We start from the raw sequence: 25,944 nt of genomic DNA, 5'->3' as shown, positions 1-25,944 counted from the left end.
GTCACCAGAAGCCCGGAGGAAGAGTACCCAGCGTGAACTGGAAGTGATGGGTGCGTGGCGGGTTGCTTCATCCACCGCCGTTTTGCAGCGGGCCCGTGCTCTTCACTGGCACGGGGCGGTCTCCATCCCCCCGTGGCCTGGGTCTCTGCAGTGCTGGGGGCCATGGAAACCTCCTGCGTCATCTCCGCTCCTGGCAGCCTGGAGGCAGCTGTGCTGCGGTTTGGCTCCCACCTCGCTGGGATTGGCGGGGAAGGCGATAGCACCTTCATCCTTTGCATTCCCATGGAAACAAGGCAAAAGGAGAGCTGCTTCTCCCCAGGTGGCAGGAAAGGGGGTGGGGAAGGACCGGAGAAGAGACCTGCAGCAGTAAACAGCAGGGTGGCCTGCGGGGTCTTTTCCTGCAGCCCTGATGGAGGAGGAAGAGCCTCCGCAGCGGAGGTGTGCAGCCGCCGGCGTCGCCCCCGGAGGAAGGACGGCTTTGGGATAAGGGAGACCTGGCTTGAAGCCCCCGACTGCTACAGACTCTCCGTGTGTCCTTGGCAAACCTGCTTAGCCCTCTGCATCCCATCTGGGACGTGGAGATCACCACCCGTCCAGCCTCCGACCTGTTTAAATCCTGCAGCAGAGGCGCTCTGTACAGCTCTTGGTCTAACAGGGCTTGAGCTTCCCTGGTGCTGCTACCAGAGCCAGGAGTTGCGTCCTGACAAAGCGGAGTGATTGCTGGGCTTGAATTAAATCACCTTCGGGCTGGCATAGTTGGGCCGGCTGGGTTCAGTAGCCAGCAGTACGCGGCAGCCAGTCCCCCCGGGCTCCCGAGCTAGGGGGACCGTCTACTCATTGGCAGCGAGGACGGTCAACGAGGAAACCGTCCTTGTGCAGGTGTCCGGAGCCATAGCGGGAAGCGTGACCCGCTCTGCCCCCCTGTCCAGACAGCTGCAGCCGTGCCCCGCAGCGAATGCCTCCTTTTCTTACACGATGCTCGTTTGGATCGCTAGAAAATGCACTGGGCTGCTGCCGGGCTCTTGGGTTTTGGGAGGATTGGGAGAGGGCTGGGCCCTTGGCTCTGCACATTGCTGCTGGCCAGGTCAGGAAGGTGGATACCTGCAGCTTTCTCGCTCCGGTCCCTGGGGTTTGCCTCTGGGTCACTGGCACCCGCCTGGATCAGCGTGAGCACTGATTTGTGCAGTGCAGGGGGGGTATAAAGCTGAGTTAAAAAAAAAAAAGGGCTGACAGGGTAAAAAAGCCAAAGTCATTTATCTTTTCCTGGGGCGCACAGAGCCTTTGGCAACCGTCTGCCCGCAGCTCCCGTCTCCTGGGCACAGGAACCGCCGACAGCTGGATCCGATGGTACAGCATGAAAGCGCTGGGTGATGTGTGAACGGTGTAGTCCCTTGCCTTTTCTTCCCAAAGTTGCTGGTCATTTTTCCACCCCTGGCCTTGGAAAGAAAATCCCTGGTGTGGGGTCTCTGACCCTCCAGGGCCAGCTAGGATGCAAGGGGATCCTGGGTGGTGAGGCAGCGCTAGCTGCGTCTCGGCAGAGTTTGAGGGTCTGGGAGTTTCCAGCCACATCGGTAAAAAAGCTCTTTGGGTTCACGATAGCAGAGTCCTGACCGTCCTTGGCCCTGAGGGAGAGAGGTGATAGCACTTGGCTCTATCCAAGCGGCTCTAAAGGGCCTTTCGGTCCTAAACGTTCAGTCCTGATACTGCACATTAACAGGATGTTTCACAAGCAGTTATTTCACGCGCTGGGAAGCTGTGTCAAGTCCCCCTCTAGGGCTTTGCTGCTATTTTAGTACAATAATTCAAAACAAAGGAACTTACAGATCTGAGGAGTCTGGGTTCGAGCTATCATGATTGCTTTTGCAGCAATAAATGCAGTGTAGTTGTGTGACTAAAGGCTGTAATATATAGCGCACAAGTGCAATTACAGGTGTCACCTCTGTGCCTCAGTTTTCCCCATCTGTAAAATGGGGTTGATGATGCCGACCACCCTTTAGAAGTGATTTGAAAGTGGCTGCTGAAAAGCTGTATACTCCTGCATAGTATTAGCTGCTTTGCAATGCTTTCAGAAAGTCTGAACCTGTTTGCACTTTGCTTAGTTATATATCAGGAATATTGAGACGGCTGTTCCCTTGCTTTTGCTGGTAAGCCATGAACAGGAGATGGAGTCGTCTTAATCTGCCTGACATACGGTTGTGTTTAGTGGGTGCATGGGTTTGTATTTTTACCTGGGGGAAATAAGGTAAATATAGGCTCTCTGGACTTGATAAGGGGCCACATGGGAAATCATGATTACTTAGGCTGGAGAAGGGATTAATGTCAGAACTAGAAGGTGGGGAGGGAGCCGGCTAAGGGGCAGGTAACACTAGGTTGTGCTGCAAGGAGAGCGATTGGGCTTGAGGGAGCGCCCTAGAGGATTTTTTTTCTGTCCAGCAAAACCAATTTGCAATTTGCAGCCTGCTGTCCTCGTGCCGGGGCCATTTGGGAGCAGGGTGTAATTCCCAGCTTCATTGCATTCATTATGGATGCGCTGCCGGTTGTGTTTGATATGTTCATATATAATTAAATAAACCAGTGAGCTTGCACTAAGGCTAAGCATCGCTCTCGGTTAGCTGTGTGTTGGCCCAGAAAGAGTCTCGTCGCCCTTGTGATGGATGCTGCGGGAGAACGCTTGCTTTCAGGTAGCATTCAAGAAGCTTCACTTGCAGCGCCAAAATGTATTGAGCAGAAAAAGCGTATTAATTGGGGTCAGGATGAGTTCCCTAACTTTGCAGCAAGGATTTCTTAGTAGCACCTGTCTTTCTTCAGTATAACCACAGTGGCTCTGTTCGGAGCAAGTTGTGCCATGGATGTGCTGACCTGCACCTCTGCTTGGCAAATGCATTGCCCTGCAGGGAAAGGCACGGATTAACATGTTGCTCTCCTGGTACGTGATGTCGGTGGCATCTTGACACGTGAGATTTCTTGCTCCTGGGACAGCTGCTACTGTATTTAAAGAGAGAGAGCTCTCTCCTAGCTTATTCCAGGTCTCGAGTGAAAGCCCCTATGTTCAGCAGAGCCCTGGGACGACTGCCGGGTCCCAGTTCAAACCCTGTGGATGGCAGAAAGGCACTGACCAGCGTCCACCGGTTCTGCGGCAGGTCCCAGAAGAGAGCATTGCACAGGGCTAGCGTGGGACAGACACTAAAGATACTATATTGTGTGCTAAGAGCCAGGCCTACCTCCTGTTGGAGTCAGGGGGCACATCTGCATCCCACAGCAGCTGGGCTTTGCCTAGGTTGGGAGCCCTTGTCTTGAAGTCCCAAGGGTAGCTGTTTTAATATGTTTAAAATAGCTTGCAGCTCTCATCTGAACAAAGTCCATTCTTCCAGGGAGGGAGCACTTGTCAAAAGGGAAAGGATATCTATAGCTATATCTAGAAAGAGAGTCAGAGCTGAAAGTGTATTTATATGCAAGCATATATAGATATAGTGTATATATATATATATATATATGAGGTGTATGTATATAGAGATATAGATATATATAGATATAGATATGAGGTGTGTGTATGTGTGTGTATATAGATATATATATGAGGTATAGATAGATATAGAGATATATATAGGTAGATCGATCTATCTATCTATTGATCCATCTATCCTAAAAATACATTTCCAACTCTAGGATTCAACTTGCTGAACTCAAACCACATAGGTTATCTCTTGGTCGTCCTCCAAGCAGGGATACTGGTGCAGAAATGTGATAACACTTCCAGTGCTTGACGTCCCGCTAGGAAAGAAGAATTCACTCCTAAGCTGCGCTGTCAAATCTGTTAGACAGATGTGACAACTGTTGAACAGTTAAATATTGTTTGCTTTTCTGTAGTGCCTGGTAAGGTAACACCGGTATTACCAAGGTTATTGTGTTTTATTGTATTTTTGGGGTGTGTTGGGGGGGCAGTTATTTGTTCTTGTGTTTTAAATAAATGCAATGGATCCTACGTTCACCTTTTTAGGGAACAAGGCAAAGTTGTAGCAGATTTGGCCTAAATTATTCAGCTGTCTCGGCCTGGTAGACTGGAATACCCAATTATAGCACTGCTTTGACAGGAGGCTGGTAACGCGGCAGCTAATGGCTCTGCCGATGCCTCGTGCTGCGTGCGCTGTGTGTCTTACACAGCAGCCTCCCAGGTGGGGCCGCGATACCCCCGAGGGCTCTGGCTCACGGCTTCGCAGGACGAAAGCATTTTCTTGAAGAAGCATTGTGTCCCGCCGGCACTGCTTGTTCGGAGCCGTGCTGAGACGCTTCGTCTCTTGGCTGGGTTACGAGGCAACAAAAAAAGCGATCCTGGATATAAATCCTGGTGGCTCATTAGCTGACAGTGATGAATGAGCCTGGGCAGTCCTGTTTGCTAAATCTCCCCCGCTTGTCTCTGCTCTGCGCTCTCTCCACTTCAGAAAGGGGGAGTCCCCGAAATGCAAGGCAGATGAAGGCGAGGGAGATGGGCTTGTAGCTCGGTTGCTCTCCTGGGGGAGGTTCGGTTCCTGGCCGTGCCACTGCGCGCTGGTGCAGGCTTCAGAAAGCGATCTTGGGAGCGGACGCCCTTCCCTAGGGCGCAGAGCTGATCCACTCGTGCTTTTGCACACCCGGGATGTCGCGTTGATGGGGGCGGCAAGAGCCAGCGGGGAGAGCGGCCGGCGTTATGCGATGCGCTTGCTGTTCCCACGGCAGGAGGTGGGCAGGTCGCCGCACTTGTGTCCAAACAATGCGCCGTATCCGTTCGGTGCTTTGTGAATTTTGAGACTCTCGAAGCACCTGCCAAGGGCTGACCTCACACGCCTCTGCCAGAGGCACCGACGCCACCAAAGGCACCGAAACATCCCGCGACTTGTTCAGCCTTGCGCCCACCAGGGTTTCTGCTCCCACGCCAGCGCCCGGCTGCCCTCCCTTGCGGCGTGTAGTGGATTCCAGGGCAACGAGAGAAGGAAGAGGAGCGAGATGAGGATTTTAGCTCTTCGCTTGATACCTGGAAATGCCGCCGATCCAGCGTCGCTCGCCGTTCCTGGTGAAGAGAAGCGAGGCCTGCAAGTGTTTTGGAGCCCTAATGAGGGAGATGCTGCGTGGGCAGCTGGGAGCTTAGGGCATGCGTGCGGGGGAGAGGTCTTGGCAAGCAGCAGGCTCTTGTCTGGGAAAGGAGAGGAAACAGCTAATCTGCCTCGGTCTTCCTTTTCAGTACCGCCATATGGCCATGCCCGGCCCCATCAGCAATTGGCTGGCTTAGGACCACAAAATCCTCTTAGCGGCGAGCCAGGGCGCCGTGCGGAGGCAGGGGAAGAGCCTCGGCCGTCTGGCCTTGGCCGTGGACGCCCTGGGTGAGCACGGCGAGGTGGTTGCTGGGCCTCCCCGGGAGCCCTGCAGCCCTGTAGCCCATGTGTGATCCATCACCATCATTTTTCACCTCCCGTAGGACGCCCGTCGCCTCCGGCTGGGAGCAGTGAGGGGCTTCCTGGTGCTCACCTGCGAGTGCCAGCTGCCACCCGCAGAGGAGCCCTGAGCCGGGCCCGAGGATGAGAAATGTTCCTAGCAGCACGAGACGAGCTGTTTCGGATGCCCTGGGCTGGCACCAACGGCACGGGCTGCAACCCGCCGGGTGGTTTCACCAATGCAGCCCGTCGCTGAAGAGGAGCCCCGCGGAGCTGCTCCGGGCGGTGCCGTGATGAAGGCTTTGCTTACAGCTTGTTTCCCTTAACATGCAGCAGCCTGGCGGACTCTCCTGGGTCCATTGTACCATGCCGCACGGTGCGGAAGAGAGGCGGTGAATGAAGAGAGGCTCTCTTCCTTCTGCTTCTGGACTGCTGAGGTCAGGGTGTGAATTTGTCCTTTGAGGGCATAGAGCCACGAGAAAGGACCGTGTCTTTACTTAAAAGGAAAAAGGAATTCATTGCTGCGTCGTGAGGGATCAAAGCTATACTCCGTCTCCCCCTTCCCCTTTTGCAAAGGAAGCAGTGGCAGGAGGGAGACGAGCATCCCTGGGTTTGTGCCTCTTGAAGTCCCAACGATTTAGCTTCAAAATCCGCCGAGCCGGCAGCACGATGCGAGTCCCGAGCGGTGTGGATCGCCCCGAGCGGAAGGCGCCCCTGGCTGCTCTGAAGCCCCAGCTTGCGGCCTTGGGCTTGGACAAAGTAGTCTGCAAAATTGTCCATTGCGGCCCCCAGCCCCGCTGCCTCGTGCTGCCGGTGGGCTTGGAGCTCTGGGTTTACGTGCAGAAGATGCGCAACCTGCAGAAAAAGAGGTAGGGGCCGGTGCCGTCTGGCACGGGGCATCGAGGCTCTCGCTTGCTTGTTGAGGGGGGTGGCATCTTCAGATTTGGGGGCTGCAGCACTAGCAAAGGGAGGGAGCGTTTGCAGAGGCACAGCTAGCCTTGAGCCCGCCCCGAGGGCTTGTGAGTTGGTGCCGGAGCGGGTACGAGGCCGAGGGCGTTCTGCTCCTGCCCGGGGCCTTGCCGGTGTGGCGTTGGTGCCTGTTTTCCCCACCTGAACGGGATCTCTCTGAGTTTTCGGTCTAAGCCAGAGCCCCGGACTGTTATTCCCTTCTCATTGGGACCTATCCAACATCCTCTGAAGCCCTTCTTTAATTTCCCTTTGGGAGCGATGCACAAGCAGCCCCTTTGGTCTTGAAGCTGAATCCATGTAAAACGGGCAAGGGGAGCGGGGAGGGGCTTTGGGATTTAGGAGCTGAAGGGGATTTCTTGTAATAAGAAGATCTTCAAGTCTTGCCCCTTGGCATAGTGACAGAGGGGTCATTTGCCATGTCTGCTGCTGGGAAGAAGCTATCCACCCATCCACGTACACACATATACCCTCCTCTGGTAGCTGGGTCCCAACAGGAGCAGTGATGGTAATTAGGGAAGTCAGACACTGAACAAAGCCGCCTGCTCAAGGACAAATAGATTTTAATTAAAGGCTGTGTGCAAGCCCTGCATTGGGCCCGAGCAGTTACTATGGTAACTGCTCTGCAAGTGTGTGCGCACGCCTGTGTGTAGCGCACGGTTTGGACCCAGTAGCACAAATCTCACCTCTGATAAGGCTCTTGCTGGCATATGTATAAGCAGGCAGGGCTGTTGCCCCTGGAGCAAGTACGTTGGGTTTGTTGGTGGTATTGAGTTTTTGAGGGGTTTTGGAGCGGGGGGGAGATTGGTGTTAATTAACTAAGCACATTTTAAGGAGTTCATGATTCGTGTATGAGCGAGCGATCTAGCAAGCTGACGGTGCAACCAGATTGCAAGACCCGAACCACCACTGTGCTGCTCTATGGGCCGTACTCGGGCCTCGGGGAAGGCCCGCTTCTTAAACACGGCAGCCTGAGCATTGCAGTGATGGAGATGCTTTAAACCAAGGGTGGGCGTCTTCCCACCCTGAGATACTTTGAGTTCGAAGAGGAATCGTAGAAAAGTCAGGCTGGAAGGGACCTGCAGAGGTCACACCTCGTCCAACCCCTGCCCGAAGCAGGATCATCCCTGTCCGAACCACCCCGGACAAACCCATTGTCCAGCCTCTTGGCAAAAGTGCACGGGCCACCCCGACACCCCACAGGACCGCTCACCCGAACCTGCCACAGGTAGAGTAAGGGGGCCAGGGTGACAGATGCTCTGCTGCTGCAAAGGTTGTTAAAAGACCCTGGAGGAAAGCAAAACCCTCCACGGTCTGCACCAGCCTGAGCATGGGCCAAAATTCCCTACGAATACAGGGGGGCTGTGTGAGCGGTGTTACGGGGAAGGCGAGACCAGCTCATGGCTGCGGTCCTTTGTGTTAGCGTGGGGACCGGAGTGGAGTCCCTTTCTATGAAGCTTGGCTCACGGCAGCCACTGGCAGCTCACGGGCAATGACCGCTGGGCGCGATGGCTCCAGGGGCATTGCCGCTTGAAGGCAATCCTTGTGGGGAGGAGGGCAGAGCCGAGGAACGTGATTAGCTAGCAAATCGGCTTAGCCATCTGGGAGCTTGGACCCGGCTGGGAAGGGCCGGCCTGGCTGGTGCGCGCGGTTTTCATAGATTTCATAGACATCAGGGCTGGAAGGGACCTCGGGAGATCATCGAGTCCAGCCCCGTGCCCAAAGGGCAGGAAGTCAGCTGGGGTCATAGGATCCCAGCAAGATAAGCATCCAATTTACCCTTGAAGGTGTTCACTGTAGGTGCTTGAACCACCTCCGCTGGCAGACTGTTCCAGTAAAGTTCTGCTTGCCTGTAGGAAAAATGCATTGGTGGCAACATCGCCGGGCTGTCGCTGAGCCCGTCTCCTTGCCCAGGAGCCTCGGGCATGGGCGGAAGGGCTCTGTGGACAGCCGGCAGCAAGCCGCTAAATCCCCGGCCTGGTTTAAAAGCAGGCGGGTGGCGTTTTTGGTGAGCTGGCGGGTGGCGCTCTCCATCGGAGAATGGCCGGGGCACAAATTGCATCTATGCTGCTTAGTCCGTATTGACCTGAATCTGTTGGGGGTTGGCCTGGCCTATCCTTGGCCTCTTTGCTGAGATTGCCAGCAGGGTGCGGGGTCTGGGAGTCAGTGCAGAAAAGGGACGATGCTAAAGTGACATCCGTCATTCTCGTTCTTCCAGACTTGCTGCTCTTTCCCAACTCTTTCAGAGGCCTGGTTTGCCTGCTTGTTTTGTACAGGCACTTTGGCCGGGGTCGAGGATTATCCTAACAGAGTCAGCCAAGACAACTCGAGCCCCGGTATGGAGTCTGCTGGGGTTTGCAGCTCATATCCCTTCCCATGAGCATAGGCATGCTGGCTTAAGGCACCTTTATCGTGAGCAACAGCACAGTTACTAGTGGAAGCTGCAGGACAACTTGTGCGTGCAAATCTTTGTCGAATCTCCTGGATGGTCAGGCAGCGTTAGCCCTTCATCTCTCTGCCAGCTCCCAGGTCTGCAATCAGGGGACTCTCCTCTCTTGCACCAAAGCTGCCTCCCAGCATTACACTCCGACCTGCTCCCGCTGCTGCCGCCAAGGTGGCCAAATGCTTCACATTAAGAGCATTTTTCTTTCCAGCTCATAACTTTGTCCAGCTTGCATACATTTGGGCTAGAGAGTTTTCTGTGCCAGGTCTCTTCCTTGGGCTGAGTGGGTTTTGGAAAATTTCAGCCCAAAGTGTAGTTTTCCCAGGTACAAAACTGGGGAAAGTGTTTTGTCCAAGACTGAATTCTGGCTCCTTTTTTCTTTCGACAGCTCTGGCTCCCTCAGGCTTTGGCTCAGGAATTGAAAATTGAAGTGGCAGGCGGGGGAAGGGGAAAGGCTTTGTCAAGGATGTGCTTTTTGCTGTCCCTGTAAAAATGCGCTCGGCCGCAGCCAAGTCCTGAGCTTTGGAATAGCTGTGGTTTGCGCGCTCTCGCAGAGGCCTCTTGGAGCTCCAGAGGCTGCGATCTCCAAGGATTTTGGTCTGAGCTGACTGGGGCAGGCTGAGCCTGTGCTCTCGCCACGGCACGGCTGGGGACGCTCCCGGAGCAGGCCCGCCTGACGGCGTGAGGCAGCAGACCTCCCGCATGTGGTACCTGGTAGTGCAACTGCAGGTACCGGTGCCGACGGCCAAGGAAGCCTATGCGAGCCCTTTTTGCCCATGCAGCCTTGCTGATGCTGTTTCCCAGCTGTTGGACTCAACAGTGTTGTTGTAACGGAGCTGTTTTTGCATACGGTTTGCAAGCTTCCTGCAGAGGTGGGGAGGCATGGGTCTGAGATGTACCTTTTTCACTGTATCTGGAGTCAAGTTATCCTTGGTGCAGCTGCCCTGACTGCCGGGCACGGACACGAGGGGCGGGTTTGCTCCGAATTTAACATGGCAATAGCGGGGAATGGTTTGCTCCTGCTGCCGTCTGCGCATGTGCCTTGGCCCTGCCTGGGATGGACCCCATCCAGCAGCTCGGGAGGAGGGCACGCTCTAGTTCATTTGCTCCTCGGTCCGTCTCCCGGAGAGCCGGTTGCGATGGCTGCTGTCTGTAATTGTTGCACGGGGGAGAGGGGATGGGGGGCGGCTAGCCCGCATGAGACAGCTTTGGCAAATAGCTGCTCCCATTAAACCGAACCTCAGCCAGGTGGGAACGGGGATCTGCAGCTCACGGGGGATTTGCTGCGTTTAAGGAAGGAGCCGGTCGTCACGTGTCCCCTGCCAGAGCGCCTCAAACCAGCCCTGACACCGGAGTTGAGAAGTGCATCCGTGCTATATGGCATATGCCCGGCCAGGATCCTTGCCAGGGTAAATTACAGCTGTGCTGATGGACGGTCTTGGCTCCGAAGCAGCGTGTGTATGTGCGTGCTTGAGAGCGCCAGAGAGACTTACCCAGTAATTAGGACTTGCAGAGATCGGTTGTATTATTTTGGGGGGAATTTGGTGTGGATGCTTTCCAGCTTTCTGGCATTTCAGCGGCTCGAGGCGCAGGGCCGTCTCGGCTCCTTGAAGCAGCGGGCACGCTCTCATCGCTGGCCTCGTCCTGGTGGGTGAAACGTCCCCGCGGAGTCTCTGGGTTTGGGGCTTGCTGACGTTTGGGGAGTGCCGCTGCGTCGCCCGCTTGTTGAGACTGTAAACAGGCGGGTCTGTGGTTTTCCTCCTTCCACGCCGACACGGCGCCCTGCCGGCCTCCTTCGAACCCTCCTTTGCTGGGACCTCCGGGGCTGGGTCGCGGGCGTGCCGTGGCCACGGCTCCTTGCACTGATGAGCGGCGTCTCGTACTCCCCTCCCGTGGATGTGTTTCTGGTCTTCGATGGCGAGCTGCTTAGCCCAGGGGTTGGCCTCGGCTCTTTGCATGGGGTGGGGGCTGCTGGTGGAGGATTATGGCAGCTACACGCTGGTGTTATAAAACTCATCAGAAATTCGATGATCGGGTGATGACAATCTGCATCCTCAACGCACCTCGAAGCGCCTAGCATCGTCGCGGTAGTAGGCAGCTCCCACCCCGCGCCGGAGAACGGGTGGATGGAGATCCAGGAGCGACGGCCCGCTGTAGCCCCCGGGCTGCCCTGAGCTGTTGCCGCCCCCTCCCGCACCGTTTTCGTGGCCAGGTTTCACAGGATGCAACCATCCTCGTGTTTTTGGGCCTGCCAGGGGGGTCGTCGGCTTGAACTGAGCCCGCTGGCTCCTCCGGAGTCACGGGTGCAGCGTTTCCAAATGACTTGCCATGGGCTTCCCCTCTCTAGGATGAGAATAACGCCCTGTAGCGACGGGGCTGTCTCCGGCTTGCAGGCAGGCTGCGAGCGCCGGTGAAGCGCGCGGGGAGGCTGTTAGCGCGGGCCCCGTGGCTGTGATCTGCCTCGTGGCTGCTTTGCGATGCAGGAAGCACCGAGGGACCCGCGGGTCTGCTCCTCAGCCGTGCCTCGGTGAAGGAGATGCGCCGGAGCCCAGCCCGTGCCTGAGACCCCTGGAAGCCTGTAATCGTGCCGTTTCCCTTCTGCAGCCCAAACGCGGAGCAGGGGGTTGCTTGCACAAAGTTAAGAAGCACGAGGGTGAAGGCGTCCCTTACTCGGTGCCCGGGGGCTTGGCTTTCCTCGGGCAGCTCCCCGTAGCTAGCGTGTGCAGCCCGTGCTGTTCTGAAGGCTGAGTGATGCTACAAAGGCTTTGCTGCTATAACGGTGCCGGGGAGCCAGGTTTGCTTGCTCTCTAGTGGAGATGCAGCTGATCCCTGCAAAAGGAGGCTTGTTGCTGAGACAGTTCACCCGTCTGTGCAAACCTCCTCCTCAGGCAATGCCATCTGGATGGGTAGACGGGCTCTAGTCGCCAGTACAAGTCAGGATGCAGCCGTGTTACTTTTCTTACACCTATAGCTGACACAGCTACACCGCTAATGCTAACCCTCGGTAGCGGAGACCTTGCTTTCAGCGTCGGGGTTGTGAGTCGTGCGAAAATCCTTGCTTGAACAGTGCTACGCAGCTCTGAGTTGCACAGAGCCAAGCTCCCCGCTGTGCAAAGGAAACCGTGATCTGCAGAGCGGTCAGGTGCCGTCGCTACTACAAGCGGCGGATGTTAGCAGCAACCGCGCTTCGGCTTCCCTGGCGTGCTGAGCCCTGCCGCGGGCGAGCTGTTCCCCCGCGCAGCACCGCTCGGCACTGCCTTTATTTTTGGACGGGGCCGGCTGCAGCCTGCATCAAAGGGTGGTCCGCAGATGGTAGCTGAAGTTGCGCCAAGAGCACTGCGCCGTTCCCCGTGCACGGGGGAGCCCTTGGCTGTCGCGAAGCTCAGCGGGTGGGACCTGGGCCCTGGCGCTGATGCATAAACAGGGCTGTGGAAAACCTGATGGCAGGAAGATGATGGGAAGCAGGTGCAGGCAGCCCTTCTCCGCGGCGTGCAGCGGGGTGGGCTGAGGAGCTCGGCCCCTGCACCTCGTCTGCAAGCGAGGGGCTGTCGGGGCAGCGTGGAAGCGCTGAGAGCCACGGCTGGGTTGCTGCACGTGTTCTCCACGGGGGTCCACGGACCCCTGGAAGGGAAGTCTGCTGAGCTGTCTAGCCCGTGCAACTGCGGATCGTGTGGCTGTTGGGGGAGCGAGTCTTTTTCTCCCCTGCGTGCTCCCACTTTGGGTCAAATGATCAAAACCACCCAAGAGGCTGCGAAGCTGCAGTGTGGAGGAGACCTGATCAGATCCCGAGCCCGTTGATTTGCATTTGGGAGCCCAAGTATTTTTGCACATATGGCTCTTAGGTGTCTAAATCCCCTTGAGACATAAGTTGCATTTGAAAACAGGACGTGGGCTCGGTGATTTAGGAGCTGTTGAACCCTTTCCCCTTCCATTCTAGCAGGTGGTCTGTTCTCCCTCGTCTCCAGCCTGCCACCCTTGGTGTGTGCATAGGCCTTTACAGACCCTGTATCTGTGAAAAAAGTAGTTCTCCAGAGCTGACTCCCTGACTGCTTGTCTCTGAACAGGATGGAGGCGTCCTGCCTTGAGCTGGCGCTTGAAGGGGAGCGTCTGTGCAAGGCCGGAGACTTCAAAGCGGGGGCAGCCTTCTTCGAAGCAGCTGTGCAGGTGGGGACGGAGGACCTGAAGACTCTCAGTGCCATCTACAGCCAGCTGGGCAATGCCTACTTCTATCTAAAGGAGTATTCAAAAGCCCTGGAGTACCACAAGCACGACCTCACGCTAGCCAGGTAAGCGCGCCAGCTCTGAACGAACGCGGCCTCGATCGAAGGCAAGATTGCTGGCATCTGAGCCCGTGAGCGGGGAAGGGGCCTGGCCAGGAAGCGTACATCCAACAAGAGATCTCGGGTGTCAGGCAAGCAGTGTCTTCAGGAAGGGTGGAGCTGCTGCAACCATCACAGGGCGGTCAGACACGTGGGCTATCAGTCGTCTTTTCTCGCAGTTTCGCCTACGGCCCCTCTGCCGAGCTCCCTGTCCGGAGGCATCCGTGCAGCCCGGGCTACCATTGCCCGTGACCTTTCAAGACTAACTTTTGCTAGTTCTCTGGGCGGTGGGTCCAGGCAGGTGTCACGGTAATAGCCATGGGAACCAGTTGAGCATCCCTGAGCCTGCCCCACTTCTCGGGACTGTCTGATTTGAACCCCACGGTCCAGGGTTTTTGTAGGCTCCAACCCAGCTTGTAAGCGCCTGTTTGTGAGCACAAGGGTAAGGCTGCATTGCACGTGTAGCAGCTTCATGCAGGATAGCTGAAGTCACGGGTTGGAGGGGAGTTCAGGGGCTGTTGGAAACCTAGCCTGCTTGGGTCCCTCTTAATCCAGCAGGCCCCTTTAGAAACTAGGTATGCTCTGCCTGCAGCTAGTTAGGTTATTGTTGTGCCCGCGAATCTTCCCCTCTCTGCGTAGAGGTGATATCCGAGCACGGGGCCAGAGGCGAGCCGTGCAGCTCCAGCGCCCAGATTCCTCCAGACACGGTACAGGAGCTGTCCCGGGCGTGGGCGGCTGGACATGCCCCTCTCCGCCCTGCAAAGCATGTGATCGTTGTATCACAGTGTACCAGCTCGGAGAAGAGCTGATGAGTCTCGTGGGCGCCCAGTCCAGCCCTCCCCAGCTGAGAGGGTCTGGGGAAAGGCTGGTCCTCTCCAGCGTGTGTGGAAAATTTGCTCTTCTCTTGCAGAACCATTGGGGACCGGATTGGAGAGGCCAAGGCCAGCGGCAACCTCGGGAACACGTTGAAAATCCTCGGGCAGTTTGATGAAGCAATCGTGTGCTGCCAGAGACACCTGGATATATCTCAGGAGCAGGGCGACAAGGTAAAGTTGGCATTGTTCGGTGGGGAATACTTCTGTCACGCGTGTCTGGTTGCATCCGGCGGGCAGCTTTTCACCAGCGAGGCCTGTCACTGACCGTATCGTGGGGACACGAGTTTAGGGCTGCAGCGTGTCGGGAAGGAGCACGGTGGGATAGCGGGTGCTGCCACTGCTCGCAGTGAGAGGTCATCCCCTTGGCTGCTTTTCCCCAAGGAACTGGACCAGGACCACCAGGCAGCCAAGAGATGAGCCTGGAGGCCCCCCATCTCCCTCCACATCCCAGGTCTAGAGGGGAGGGACGTGGGTTTTAGTCCTGCCTGCTATAAGACCTTGGGCAAGTCACCTCGACGCTCTGTGCCTCGGTTTCCCCGTCTGTAAAATGGGGCTAGGGGTGTTGAGCACCTCTGTGAAGTGCTTCAATTTCTATTGGGGAGAAGCCCTGCAGAATTGCCAGGGGATAGCAGTCAGCGCCCTGGGCTCTCTTTGGCCTGCCAGTTGTACCTTTTGGACAGTCCCTGGGCATCCTCTCCTCTCCCTGGCTGGGCTTCTTGAGGAGGCTGCTGTGGTCTAGCTTTGGGCTGCTGCCTTTGCCTTAAAGCGGGAAGATGGCGTGTTGCGGAGCATAACATCCGTTGCCCTGCAACATTTGCGCTTCCTTTCCAGGTAGGGGAAGCCCGAGCGCTGTATAACATTGGCAATGTTTACCACGCCAAAGGGAAGCAGCTGTCTTGGAGCGGGGCCCAAGACCCAGGCTACTTGCCTGAGGAAGTCAAGGAGACGCTCCAGAAAGCTTCAGAGTATTACGAGTAAGTACCAACCCGCTTGTCCCTTCCTCGCTTGGCAGGGGGGGGACCGCCCGGAGCTGGCGGCAGCAGCAGGAGTTTGAGGCTGGGCTCACGCCGGAGCAAACCCAACCAGGCTCTGGCTCTGTTAGACGGGTACCCTAATTGCTTCGTTTCCGTGCTGGTCTCCGGACCCCTCTGGGGAGCGGCGTGGGGATGGCCAGGCTGATGATACCCTCCTCTGGGCCGGGACTAGGGTTTGGACCCTTTCTCAATAGCTAGGAGGTTTCCCGTTGCTGAGGAGGGAGAGAGGAAGGCGGGAGTCAGGGCATGAAGATTTCTTGCGGGCTGTTTGAGGAGCTTTGGTGAACTGCTCGCAGCCTCGTGGGCAGACGCATCGAGCCCTTTTGCATCCCACTGGAAAGGATGCGGCACCTCTAAAGATCCAGCCATTGCCTCAGTTTCCCTAGCATGGGCAGTCTGTGTGGATCTTCTTTAGACTCAAGGGAGCCCTTTTGAATAAGGCTCTGTGGGGATGGTACCACGCTGCTGCCTCGTCCCTTCTGCGTCTGTAGTCGTGTGCAGCCCTCGCTTCCAGGCACGGAGCCACTTTGTCCTGCTTGGAGTCCCTACCACAGACCGGAGAAGCTGAAATCAGGATGGGAATGCAGGTCCAGCTGAATTAGCTTTCACTGGGCAGGATCTCTCTGCAAACCCCGCTTCCAGCCCCTGCCTCAGAGAATCGTACACAAGGAGGGTGGGAAGGAGCTTGGGGTCGCATCTAGTCCAACCCCCTGCTCCAGGCAGGACCAGCCCCAACTCCATCATCCCAGCCAAGGCTTTGTCTACCCAGGTCTTAAAGACCTCCAAGGCTGGAGAGTCCCCCACCTCTCTGGGTGACCTGTCCCAGAGCTTTACTACCATCCTCATGAGATGGTTTTCCTAATATCCAACCTCACCTTCCCTTGCTGCAACTTCAGCCCATTGCTCCTTGTCCTGTCATCTGCCCCCACTGAGAACAGCCCAGCTCCATCCTCTTTGCAGCCCCCCTGCAGGGAGCTGAAGGCTGCTATTAAGTCCTCCCTCAGTCTTCTCTCTTCCAGACTAAATAAGCCTGGTTCCCTCGCAGTCCAAGGTGGCTGAAATGCAGGAGGGCTACAAGAGCATCGTAGAGCTTGGTCTTAGCATAGGGAAGGCTCCACAGCTGGCTCTAAATGGAGCCAGCCACGCTGCAGCAGCAGATGCAGCGATAGTCAGCACCCATCCCGGAGCCCCTGGAGTTTGTCCGTTAAGCACAAGAGCTTTGCTGTGCGTGGTCGTGAGTTGCGTGCGTTGACAGCTGCTCTGCCACATGCGTGCAGAGTCAGGGCATGACCAAAGGCAGTGCTTTGCATGTTGGTGCCTGTGGCTGGCATCTCTCTCTCTCCCAAAAAGGCTGCAAGGGGGGAGCTGTGTCTGCTCTGGGGTGGAACCTGTTGGGTCTGCTCAGCAGCTGAGGATTAGAGAGCCCCAAATGCCACGCAGACTGTTATGCTCACCTGCTGCCTAGCATGGCAGCCAAATACCTCGGGGTCCAGCTGGCAGCTGCGTGGGAACAAGCAGCCAGGCAGCACATGCAAAGATGGGCCAGACTTGTGCACCAGAGGCATGTGCTGCTGAGCCCTCCACTGCTCCCTGCACGCTGGCGGGGGAGTGCTTCCCTGGCTGCGCACGGTCTCGCCAGCCGGCGTGCTTTTCCCCAGGGCTGCAGGCACCGGGCAACGAGGAGGGGCTGCGTGCTTGCAAATAACTCTATTAACAAAAATGTCCTTCTGGGAGGTTTTATTCCAACGCAGGCACATGCGTTCCCTCGTGGTGCTGGGGCTATAAGTCGACCCATGAGGCAGGCTGCAAAGTCCACCCCGCTCAGCCTCTTCCCTTTGCAAGTAGCTGTTTCTCCAGCCCGCGCTGGAGCGTGCCCCTGGAGGGGTCGGACCTGGTCGTGGAACCGCAAGCGACCCCCTCCGGTGTGGGGGAAACCCTCTGCCTGGGGCAGGGCATGCAGGGTCCCCGTGGGCTGTCGGTGCCGAGTTCTCAGCCGTTGCAGCCCATCTCATGGCAGCCCCGTGCCATTTCCAAATTGATTCGCTCACCTTGTTGCGTGCTGGAAGGTGGCTGCCAGGCTGGCTTGGGGCATGCTTTTCTCCCCCTGCCTGCAACCCACGGGCTTGACTTGGATGATGTATGGTTTGCCCAGGCCAGCCAGGAGCAGATGCCCCCACTCCCTTTGCTTTCACGCTGTGTCTCTCGGGCTGAGCGTGACCAGACGTGCCCCTCTGCTTTGCTGCAGGAGAAACCTGTCTCTGGTGAAGGAGCTGGGGGACAGGGCCGCGCAGGGCCGTGCCTACGGCAATCTTGGCAACACCCAGTACTTGCTCGGCAACTTCAGCGAAGCCATCGCTTTCCACAAAGAGGTAGGAGAGGGCTGGTGGCTTGGGGTCTGGATGCTCAGCCGAGCCGATGTTTGCTCCCCTTGGTGGGACCGACAACATTTGGGGCGCGGGGACTTTCCGGCTCCCAGGGCCACCAGCTTTCCTGAGCAGGAAACAACCTCCACGGTGAGAGCCCCAGCCTGAAAGCCCGGTGTGCGGGCTGGAGAGAGGCGCAGAGGTCTCCATGGTGATAAATAAGCCGGCGGAGAGCAAAACAGGACAGGGCTGGTCTGTTTTACATTGTGCTGCGCGGGCGTGCTCAGCCGCCGGAGGAGACTGCTGCCCAGCCCTGCTCCCGGCCCGGTGGGGCAGGCAGGGGGCTCTCCGGCTGGGCCGGGGCTCACAAAACAGAGCGGTTCCCCGAGGAGCGAAAGGCAGACGTGGCTGGGACCAGGCTTCCCGAGCAGAGATGTCTCGGCCGTTGCCCGGCTGAGGGGCACGGGCTTGCCACTTGGCACGGCTGCCGGGAAAGCCTCGCGTGTCCTTGGGAGCGGAGCTGCTCCTGCAAAGAGCTTCAGAAGCCTTGGGCGCATTGCGCGTGACCTGGCAACCCTCCCCTGTTCTTAATTTTAATTAAGACCAACAGTGTATTTAATTAAGCAGCTGAGACGGCTTCTGAGCAGGAGCAAATGTTTTTGTCGAGGGTGGCAAATGTCGGCAGTGCCTTGAATAGCCCGGATCATCTCGTGGCACAGAGCGGGCCCAGCCCACCTGCGGGGAGCAACAGGGGCACCGTGCCCCTTCCTGCTTCCATCCCAGAGCAGCGCATCGGGCACCAAGGCAGGGGCAGCAGTGCTTGGGGTCTGCAGGAGAGAGGCCTGGGAAGCTGTCCCCAGCCCTGGAGACCAGCTGAGAGGCAGGGGACAGTGATGGGAGAAGGTGGAAGGGAGCTAGTGCATAACCGAGGCCTGGGCTTGGTGGGAGCTGGGCGGAAAGAGGCAGCCCGCGATGGTTTCACGCAGCGGGCGTGCATTCAGGCGATACAAGCCCTCCTGGGTCTTTGCAACCAGTTGCCCGACTGCATTGGGTCACTGGTGGCATTGGGCTCTGCATTCAGCCTAGCACTTAATGTGCTGTGCACAACCGCGGAGGGGGTGCCTACCTCCTGCTGTCCCTGCTCCAGAGCCTGGCAGCATCGGGGCCCCAGAGAGAGGGTGCTGATGGGCATGCGTCGCAGAAGCCGCGGCCGCTGGGTTGGTGACGGGCCCGTTCTCATGGATCTGTGTGTGACCCTTTCAGCGCCTCGCCATCGCCAAGGAGTTTGGGGACAAGGCGGCCGAGAGGAGAGCGTACAGCAACCTGGGTAACGCGCACATCTTCCTCAGCAGGTTCGACATCTCGGCAGAGTACTACAAGTAAGTGCCCGGCTGCCTGCGGGGAGCAGGGACCCGGCTCCGCGCGTTCTGCCCGGGCAGAGCCAGCAGGCTGGGAGGTTGCAATCTGCCGCAGTGAATCCACAGGCTTCAGTTGCCATGGCTCAAGTATGAGCCACAAGTACATGTGTGTGAAGAGCTGCCGTGTGCTTCAGGGAGAGCGCATGGGGAGCGGGCTCCGAAATGCCTCCTATTGCCATCTGCTGGCCGTCCCTGCCCCTTTCCCATCTCCGGGCTGCTGGGAAGAAAGTCTCCTTCCATGCACGGGTCCCTGTGGGTGAGCTTGTGCCCCGAGCACTCCTGCCATTTCACACTGGGCCATGACTCCCTGGCTGCTCTGGACTCTCATAGCTGCCAGGGTTGCATCTAGGTTGGATTGGCGTAGGCAGCGATGGGCAGTTTCAGCGGTGAGCAGCGCGGGGTGATGCAAGGGGCTGAGCGGCTATGGCAGGGACTGGGCCGAGAGCCTGCCTTAAACCAGGCATGTGCCTGGTTTACAAGCACAGAGGGAGGAATGAGCAGGTCATCCTCCTTCCTTTGGGTTTAACCTTCCCCGGGAGTAACTGCAGTTCCTGACGGTTGATTTCCACCTCCCAGAAACTAGCATTTGCTGGGGACTGTCTTGATAGAGAGAGTGAGGACTGACTGGATCGGAGACTAAACTTTGCCTCTCCGCAGAGTCGCCCCAAAGCCAGGCTGCGGTGCCAGGAGCGCCTCTTCCATTATAAAGCAGTGCTGCCCACTCTGGGAGGGGAATAGTCTTCCTTCAGGAATAGGTTTAAAACCCAAAAGCCACTTGAACAAATTTAAGGTGCGATGGAAACCAGCCATAGAAATGTTCCGTGTAATTTGTGGAATGTTTTTGTAGCTGGTTTCTTATTTTGTTGCATTGTTGATATAAGTAATATATCATTTTAATACTAATTAAATATTAATGTATTTTGATTTCCTGGATGTGTGGCAGGTTTACTATTTATGAAGTGATTAACAGGTTAATTGTACCCTAACTGTAACATCTGCCAGGGCCCCGGAGTCACAGGGCCCCCTTCTCCAAGGGGCGCAGAGGAGGTGAAAAAGACAGGCATTAGCAAACTTTTACAGGGGGCGTTTTTTGGCATAAGGCAGGCCCTTCTAGCCTTTTCTGCCAGCTTGCAGATGCGCCCACCGTGAACCTGCTGTGTCTTCGTGCAGGAAAACCCTCCAGCTGTCCAGGCAGTTGAAAGACCAAGCGGTAGAAGCTCAGGCTTGCTACAGCCTTGGAAACACCTACACACTGCTCCAGGAGTATGAGAGAGCCATCGAGTACCATCTAAAGCACCTGCTGATTGCACAGGAGCTGGGCGACAGGTGAGGGGCTGGGCTGGTACTTCGTGAGCGTGGTGGACGTAGGCTCTTGCCCATAAAGTATGAGCCTCTGCTGCAGTGCGGAGACGTTCAAGAAGGTTCATTGCGGTCATTGCTCTGTCTCTGCTGTGGCTGCTGCCGATCCCGGTGCCCTCATCTTGGGCACTTGCAGGGGAACAGAAATAGCCTCCCACTGAGAGGGGCTGGACTGAACAGCCCCACGCAGCAGGAGCTCTGAGATGCTGCTGGAAGATCCCTGCTGATGCGATGAGAAGCGCCGCGCGGGGATGTGTGCTGTCACCTGGCACAGCCGGGGCCAGGCATCCTCTTCCTCTGTTATATGTTTTGTCCCTGCCCAGCACAAAGCTTTATCCATCCGCCTGAATATTTGCATGCCAGGCTCCCGGTTTCTTGCATCTCATTAACTGAGCTAGTCCGGGGCTCTGCCCAAATGACCCGCTTTCAACTTCAGATAGATGCAGGCAGCTGGAGGTGCAGCTTAGCATGTGGCAGAAGATGCAAGGGAAGCCAGGAGAATTGGCTAGAAGAAGTGAGACTCCCAGGACAGATGAGGAAGTAGCCAGCCAAGAGGGGGGTAGAGCTGAGTGGCCTCTCGTGTCGTCGGATGGCCTGGGCACATTTGTGCAGTGTGGGCAGTGAGTTCAAGCACCCCGTCTCAGGGATGGCCAGTCCAAGCCGCTTTCAGCCTTCATCAGGGCTGAACATTTGTGGTCCATGTGATGCCAGGGACACAGCAGGTGCTGGGCCCTTTCTGGAAGTCAGTCCTGAGCTGCACGGCCGAAACCAGGGGCCGCAGTTGAACATGATTGCAGACACCTGGGCCTTTTCAGCTAGTTGTTAGAGCGGCGACTGGGGAGATCAGGACTCTGTGCTTTGCTCTCGACTCCTGTGGGTGAGTTTTTATCCCTCTTCTTGCCTCTGGAGTCCTGTTTCAGAGAAGAGAAAACTCAGATTTTCTTGGCTGGAGTAATTGTTTGTAGTGCAGCGTGAGTGTTTTGGGCGAGAAGGGAAGAAGGGGACAGAGAAAGTGAGCTGGGGATGACTTCCTTGTTGAAATCTCTCCAGTCTGTCCGTCTGTGGCGTGGTCCCTAGAGACGTGATGGAAGGACCGCACGGGATGCGGTGTTAGGGACTGCTTTCCCTAGTGAGCGCTGGGATCTGTCCCCGAAACCTAGACTGGATGGCAAACTCAGCTGTGCTTCGGGAGCAACTTTGTGCTTCTGGGAGGACAACACAGGTGCATCGAGATAGGGCTTTGGGGGCTAATTCTGTTGTGAAAATGCTGACAACTGCCCCCCCCCGCAGAGCATGAGCCTCTGGGATCCTCCAGCTCTTGCCACTAGATGGAGCAGAGACCTTAAAATGGAAGCTGTGCCCAGGCAGGAACAGAAATCCTCTTGCATCGGGTGCTGCTGCCCGCAGCTGGCTGGTACTTTGCAGTGAAGGGGGACGGTCGTGCCCGCAGGAGGTGGTGGGCGCTGTGTGGGGAGCACCCCCAGCCGTTCAGGTTAAAACCAGCAAACCAGCAGCACTGAAGCAAATGCTTTTGGGGTTCCTTATACACCCACGGCACGTGCCCAAAACGAGTGTGCGGGGCTGCGCACAGTTTGCGTGGGAGGGCCAAAGTGATTGCCGGCCATGCAGGATTCCTGCACCCGCAGTCGGGGGGCATGGAGGGGCTGCTCGCAGGGGGAGGCTTAACTGAGACTAGGTGGGCTCCAGTGGCCTGTGGATGCCCCACAGCCTGGTTCAGCCCCTGGCTACCTGCCTCCCTGTTGCACGTGCCTCTCAGTGCTGGTTTCCTGCCCCCCTGCTTCCCAGGACTGCTTACCCTGGCTTGGAGGGCAAGGAAACGTCGGGTATCTCTGGCCAGAAGCCTTTGGGGCAGCTTGGAGAGCAGACGAGTGAGAACTTGCCCTCCAAATGCAGCACTGAGACGAGAGCAAGGCTCTGGCAAAGTTGAACCTTGCTCCTTGGGAAGCCGGTGAGGGGGGAAGAGGGGTTTCTCCCCTCGAGCTGCTGTCAGGGGTGACCCTAGAGGCCAGTAAGGCCCCAAAAGTGTTGGTGGCTTTCTTCTGCTAAGCTGTTGTGGATGCTGGTTTCCTGTTTTGCAGAGTGGGAGAAGGAAGAGCCTGCTGGAGTCTCGGAAATGCCTACATCTCCCTGGGGAACCACGAGCAAGCCCTGCACTTTGCACAGAAACATCTTGCAATATCCCAAGAGGTAAGATGAGCCAGCGCAGATCAGAGGCAGCTAGACCTCCTGGCCGGGAGGAAGCCATTTATTATGCCAGTCGGCTCCGCTGCTGGAATTGCCCGTTTTCCGGCAGTTATTGGTACTGAAAGCATCCGTCATGCGTGTTGTTGAAAGGCTATCTTTAGGATTTGCAGAGGAAAGCTGGAAAATCTCTCCTTCCTGGGGGACCCGCAGGCTGCGTCTCAATCTTTATCTCGTATTCACTGTAACTGGATAGCTCAGCCCTGGGGCGCTCTCAGCCTGATGCCTGGGTGGTGATTGCTGAGACAGAGACAAGAGGGGCATCTCTAAGCTGCTCTGCATTGATGGGTCTCGTCCTCCTAGAAACACATGGGTCCGACCTCCTAGTAAAACACCAGCAACTGGAGCAGGGGCGGTCGGGGTCGGTGATTTTTTTGGCTGAGAACTGCGAGTGCCTGACTCGGGGCTGGTGCCGTCTCATGGGTCCAAGGGCCTGAAAGATTCGCTGCTGGCTTCACCCTCCTGCTCCTATGTGGTCAGACATTATAAGTGAGCTCGAGCTGCTGCTTTGCTTGCTGCCGGCAGCTTCCCAAGCCATCGTTAGGAGAAAGAGCAGGTTGCAGGGGGGGTGGGGAAACCTCTTAGTAGAGCTCCCCCCTTTCTGCTGTAGTGGATCACTTCATGGTCTAGAACCCGGGATATTTAGGAATTTTCTGCCCTGTTTCGGCCACTTGTCTTGGTGCTTGTGGGTAGGTGGGCCCAAATAATTCCCCCCACCCCAACAAGGCTTTTCTGGTCTGAAAGTCCTGGGGAGCCCCACAGAAGCCAGTTCTGCCGAGGCTCGCGGCCAGGGTTTGGGACAGAAATCCAGCGGAGTGGGGCAGCAGGCAGGCCAGGCTTTGACTTGCTTTTCGAAGCCAAATTTAACAAAGTCTTCCTTGTCTCTGAACAACATGGAAAGGCCAGAAAAAGGCTTCGCTCACATGGCTCGAGTGCAGCTCTGCACTTGTAGAAGCTGCTTCTTGAGGCTTGAAAGAAAACCAGCAGCAAGAAACGGCTGCTGACCCAGTGCCAGCCCAAGAATGTGGCCAAAGCCTTTTCCTCGGCTAAAAACAGTGGTCCCCTTTAGACCTGGGCAGACTGAACAGATGATAGCAGTGGAGTTTCAGCCTCTGAATTGGCTTGTGGCCTGAGACGGGGGCTGCCAAGGGTCTTGCAATGCCCTTGCTTGTTTCCTATATCTAGCAACATCAGTGTGAACCCCCCCATGAAGACGTACGCAACCAGGGTTAAACCTTTCGTATAGGGATGTAATGGTCCCGATTTCATCCAGATCAGCATCATCGAGGGTGGTGCTGCTTGCAGCCTCTCCCCATTTGGGCTTTGCACTAATGAAACCAGATTGATGCTAATAATAGGCTTGGTGACATGCATGCGACTTGTCTAATCTACACAAGGCCCGAGGCTTTTCAGGTAGCTCAGCCAGGGAGACAGCCAGCACGCTTTGGAGCGGACCTGTACGGTTTGTTATAAGGAAATTAGCCCTGGCCTCTTTAATATCCCCCACAAGGAAATTGCCCTTTTAAAGCACTGTAATGGAAACCACCATTTGTAAGCACTTAGTGCATTCTCTTGCCCTCATCTATTAGCGTGGCTAAGTCTTGGGGAAGGGCTAACATGCCAGCCCAATTATGCACTTAATTATACTTGTCAGCCATTCAGAGGAAAAGCTGCTCGTCAGCCCCGTGCATTGTAGGACAAATTAACTTCTCGGCTTTCGGTTTGGAGCCTGCTAGTGCGGGTCTGATTACTCAGAGCCAGATGGAGGCTCAGCTGCTGGCACTGCAGATGAGAGGGGATGGGAAGACAGGAACAATAGGAGCTCCGGCTGCTGCTGGGGGTGGAGGGGAAGCCTTTTGGGGATTCACAATGCTGCTCGCATTAGGGTGGATGAGGCTGATTACAGGGTGGTGTCGGGAGCGGGTTACTCATGGCAGGTGGCTGATTGTCTCCCCCCCACCACGCTGTTAAATCGGGAGTGGTGTTGAGAACCCCTCTCTGTAGGGCCGGGGTTTGTTCCTAGCCTCGGCCATTGCTGCATAGCATCTTCTGTAGGGATCGGCTGGTTTCGGACGCAGCTTGGTCCGGTCATGGCGGAAGAGAGCCTGGCGCATGCTGCTGCCCCTGAGACCCCTGCCTCTGCCCTCTGCCCCTCGTGCCACTAGCTGGGAAGTTGAGGGCAGCGTCTGGGAGATGAAGGGGTTTTGCTAGCACAGAAGCGGCAGTCATGCAGGCCCGGGGTCGGGATTCGGGGTCGTGGGTCTGCGCCCAGGTGGAGGAGGTCGCCGGGAGCAGGAAGCACAGAGCTGAGGGTGATGCAGCCCTGTGCATGGTTTTTGGTTGATGGGGTCCAGATCAATCAGCCTGCCCTGCCCCCTGCCTTCCTGCTCCCTGCCCCGTAGCACAATGGTGAGCACAGCGCTGCCTTGAGTCCTCTCTCCTGGGCCTGTCGCGAGAGGCAGCACAGCCCCTTGGCAAAGGACAAGCTCCGTGCAGCTGTGCCAGGGGCCAAGGCAGGAGAAGTCCTGTCCCCTCCGCTTCGGGCATGAAAACAGGCAGTCCTCACCCCCTGGACTGGAGATCGCCTTGAGAGGGGGGGCAAAGCCATGGCTCCCCAGGGGGTTGGGACCCCAAAGAAAGCAGGCCAAGCTCAGCCCAAGGAGAGGCCAGCACGTAAGCCACTCCGAGCAGATTTTGCTGCGTGTCTCGGCGCTGTCTCTTGGCAGAACGCCTCCGTCTGAGGGGACCTGGTCCTCTAAGAAACCCCGGAACTGGTGGCAGTCGGCGAAGCCTTTCGTCGAGCGTCTGAAGGACTCGGGGCCTGACCAGAACTCGGCCGGTCCGCTGAGAGCGTGGCAGCAGCCGCCTAGACTAATTGGCGGAGGATCGTCGCCTGCCTGGGAGCTGTCTGATCTCCCTGCCGTCGGGGGCATTCAGCGCCTTGTCACAGATAACACGGGGATTGATGATGTTGTTTTTAAGATGGCTCAGACCCCGGAGGCTATCTCAGCGAACCACAAAGCCAGGCATTTAACAAGGAGGTCACGCCTCTCCTACGGGACGGCCAAGGTCTCTCCTTCCAAGAGAGACCGCTGTTTTCTATAAAGGTTTGAGGCTGAGACGTCGCCTGTTCCCCTGCGTGCCCGGGGGACGTGGGGGGTCTTGCCTGGACCGCTCGGCGCTTGGGGTGGGAGCGCAGAAGGGCAGCGGGGCTCACGGGGGTGGCGCAGTTCACACGCGCTTGGCAAACCTTGCTGGAAACCGGTCGGAGGCTGTTTCACTGCAGGAAGGGGCTTGCCTTTCCAAGATCGCTGTCTTCGTCAAAATGACGCAACCCCCCTGGAAGATTTTATCCCCTGAACTGACCCCTGGGTCCGTATTGGCTGGACGAGTTGCCCAGAAGTCGCGCATACCTAGGCACGTTAGGGTTTGACACCGAGCAATCTGTCTTGCTGCAAAGAAGACACCGTATTGGTGCAGCGGGGACCTCACCTGCATTA

The 25,944-nt window shown here is 56.9% G+C and overlaps 1 protein-coding gene across 2 annotated transcripts in view; it reads left to right on the top strand.

Moving 5' to 3' along the window:
- GPSM1 (G-protein signaling modulator 1) overlaps positions 1-25,944 on the top strand; it is an 86,211-nt gene that overhangs the window by 9,105 nt on the left and 51,162 nt on the right. For both annotated transcript variants that reach the window (XM_019540936.1, XM_019540935.1), the window contains exons 2-8: positions 12,879-13,100; positions 14,044-14,179; positions 14,840-14,982; positions 17,288-17,411; positions 18,669-18,784; positions 19,994-20,149; positions 22,282-22,390. In XM_019540936.1, the coding sequence (XP_019396481.1) occupies positions 12,880-13,100; positions 14,044-14,179; positions 14,840-14,982; positions 17,288-17,411; positions 18,669-18,784; positions 19,994-20,149; positions 22,282-22,390 (1,005 nt within the window). In that variant the 5' untranslated portion in view covers position 12,879. The remainder of the gene's footprint in view (positions 1-12,878; positions 13,101-14,043; positions 14,180-14,839; positions 14,983-17,287; positions 17,412-18,668; positions 18,785-19,993; positions 20,150-22,281; positions 22,391-25,944) is intronic.

The sequence above is a fragment of the Crocodylus porosus genome, unplaced genomic scaffold (assembly GCF_001723895.1).
Source record: "Crocodylus porosus isolate Cpor-Errol unplaced genomic scaffold, CroPor_comp1, whole genome shotgun sequence".
Classification (NCBI taxonomy): Eukaryota; Metazoa; Chordata; order Crocodylia; family Crocodylidae; genus Crocodylus; species Crocodylus porosus.
This window is presented reverse-complemented; position numbering and strand designations above follow the sequence as displayed.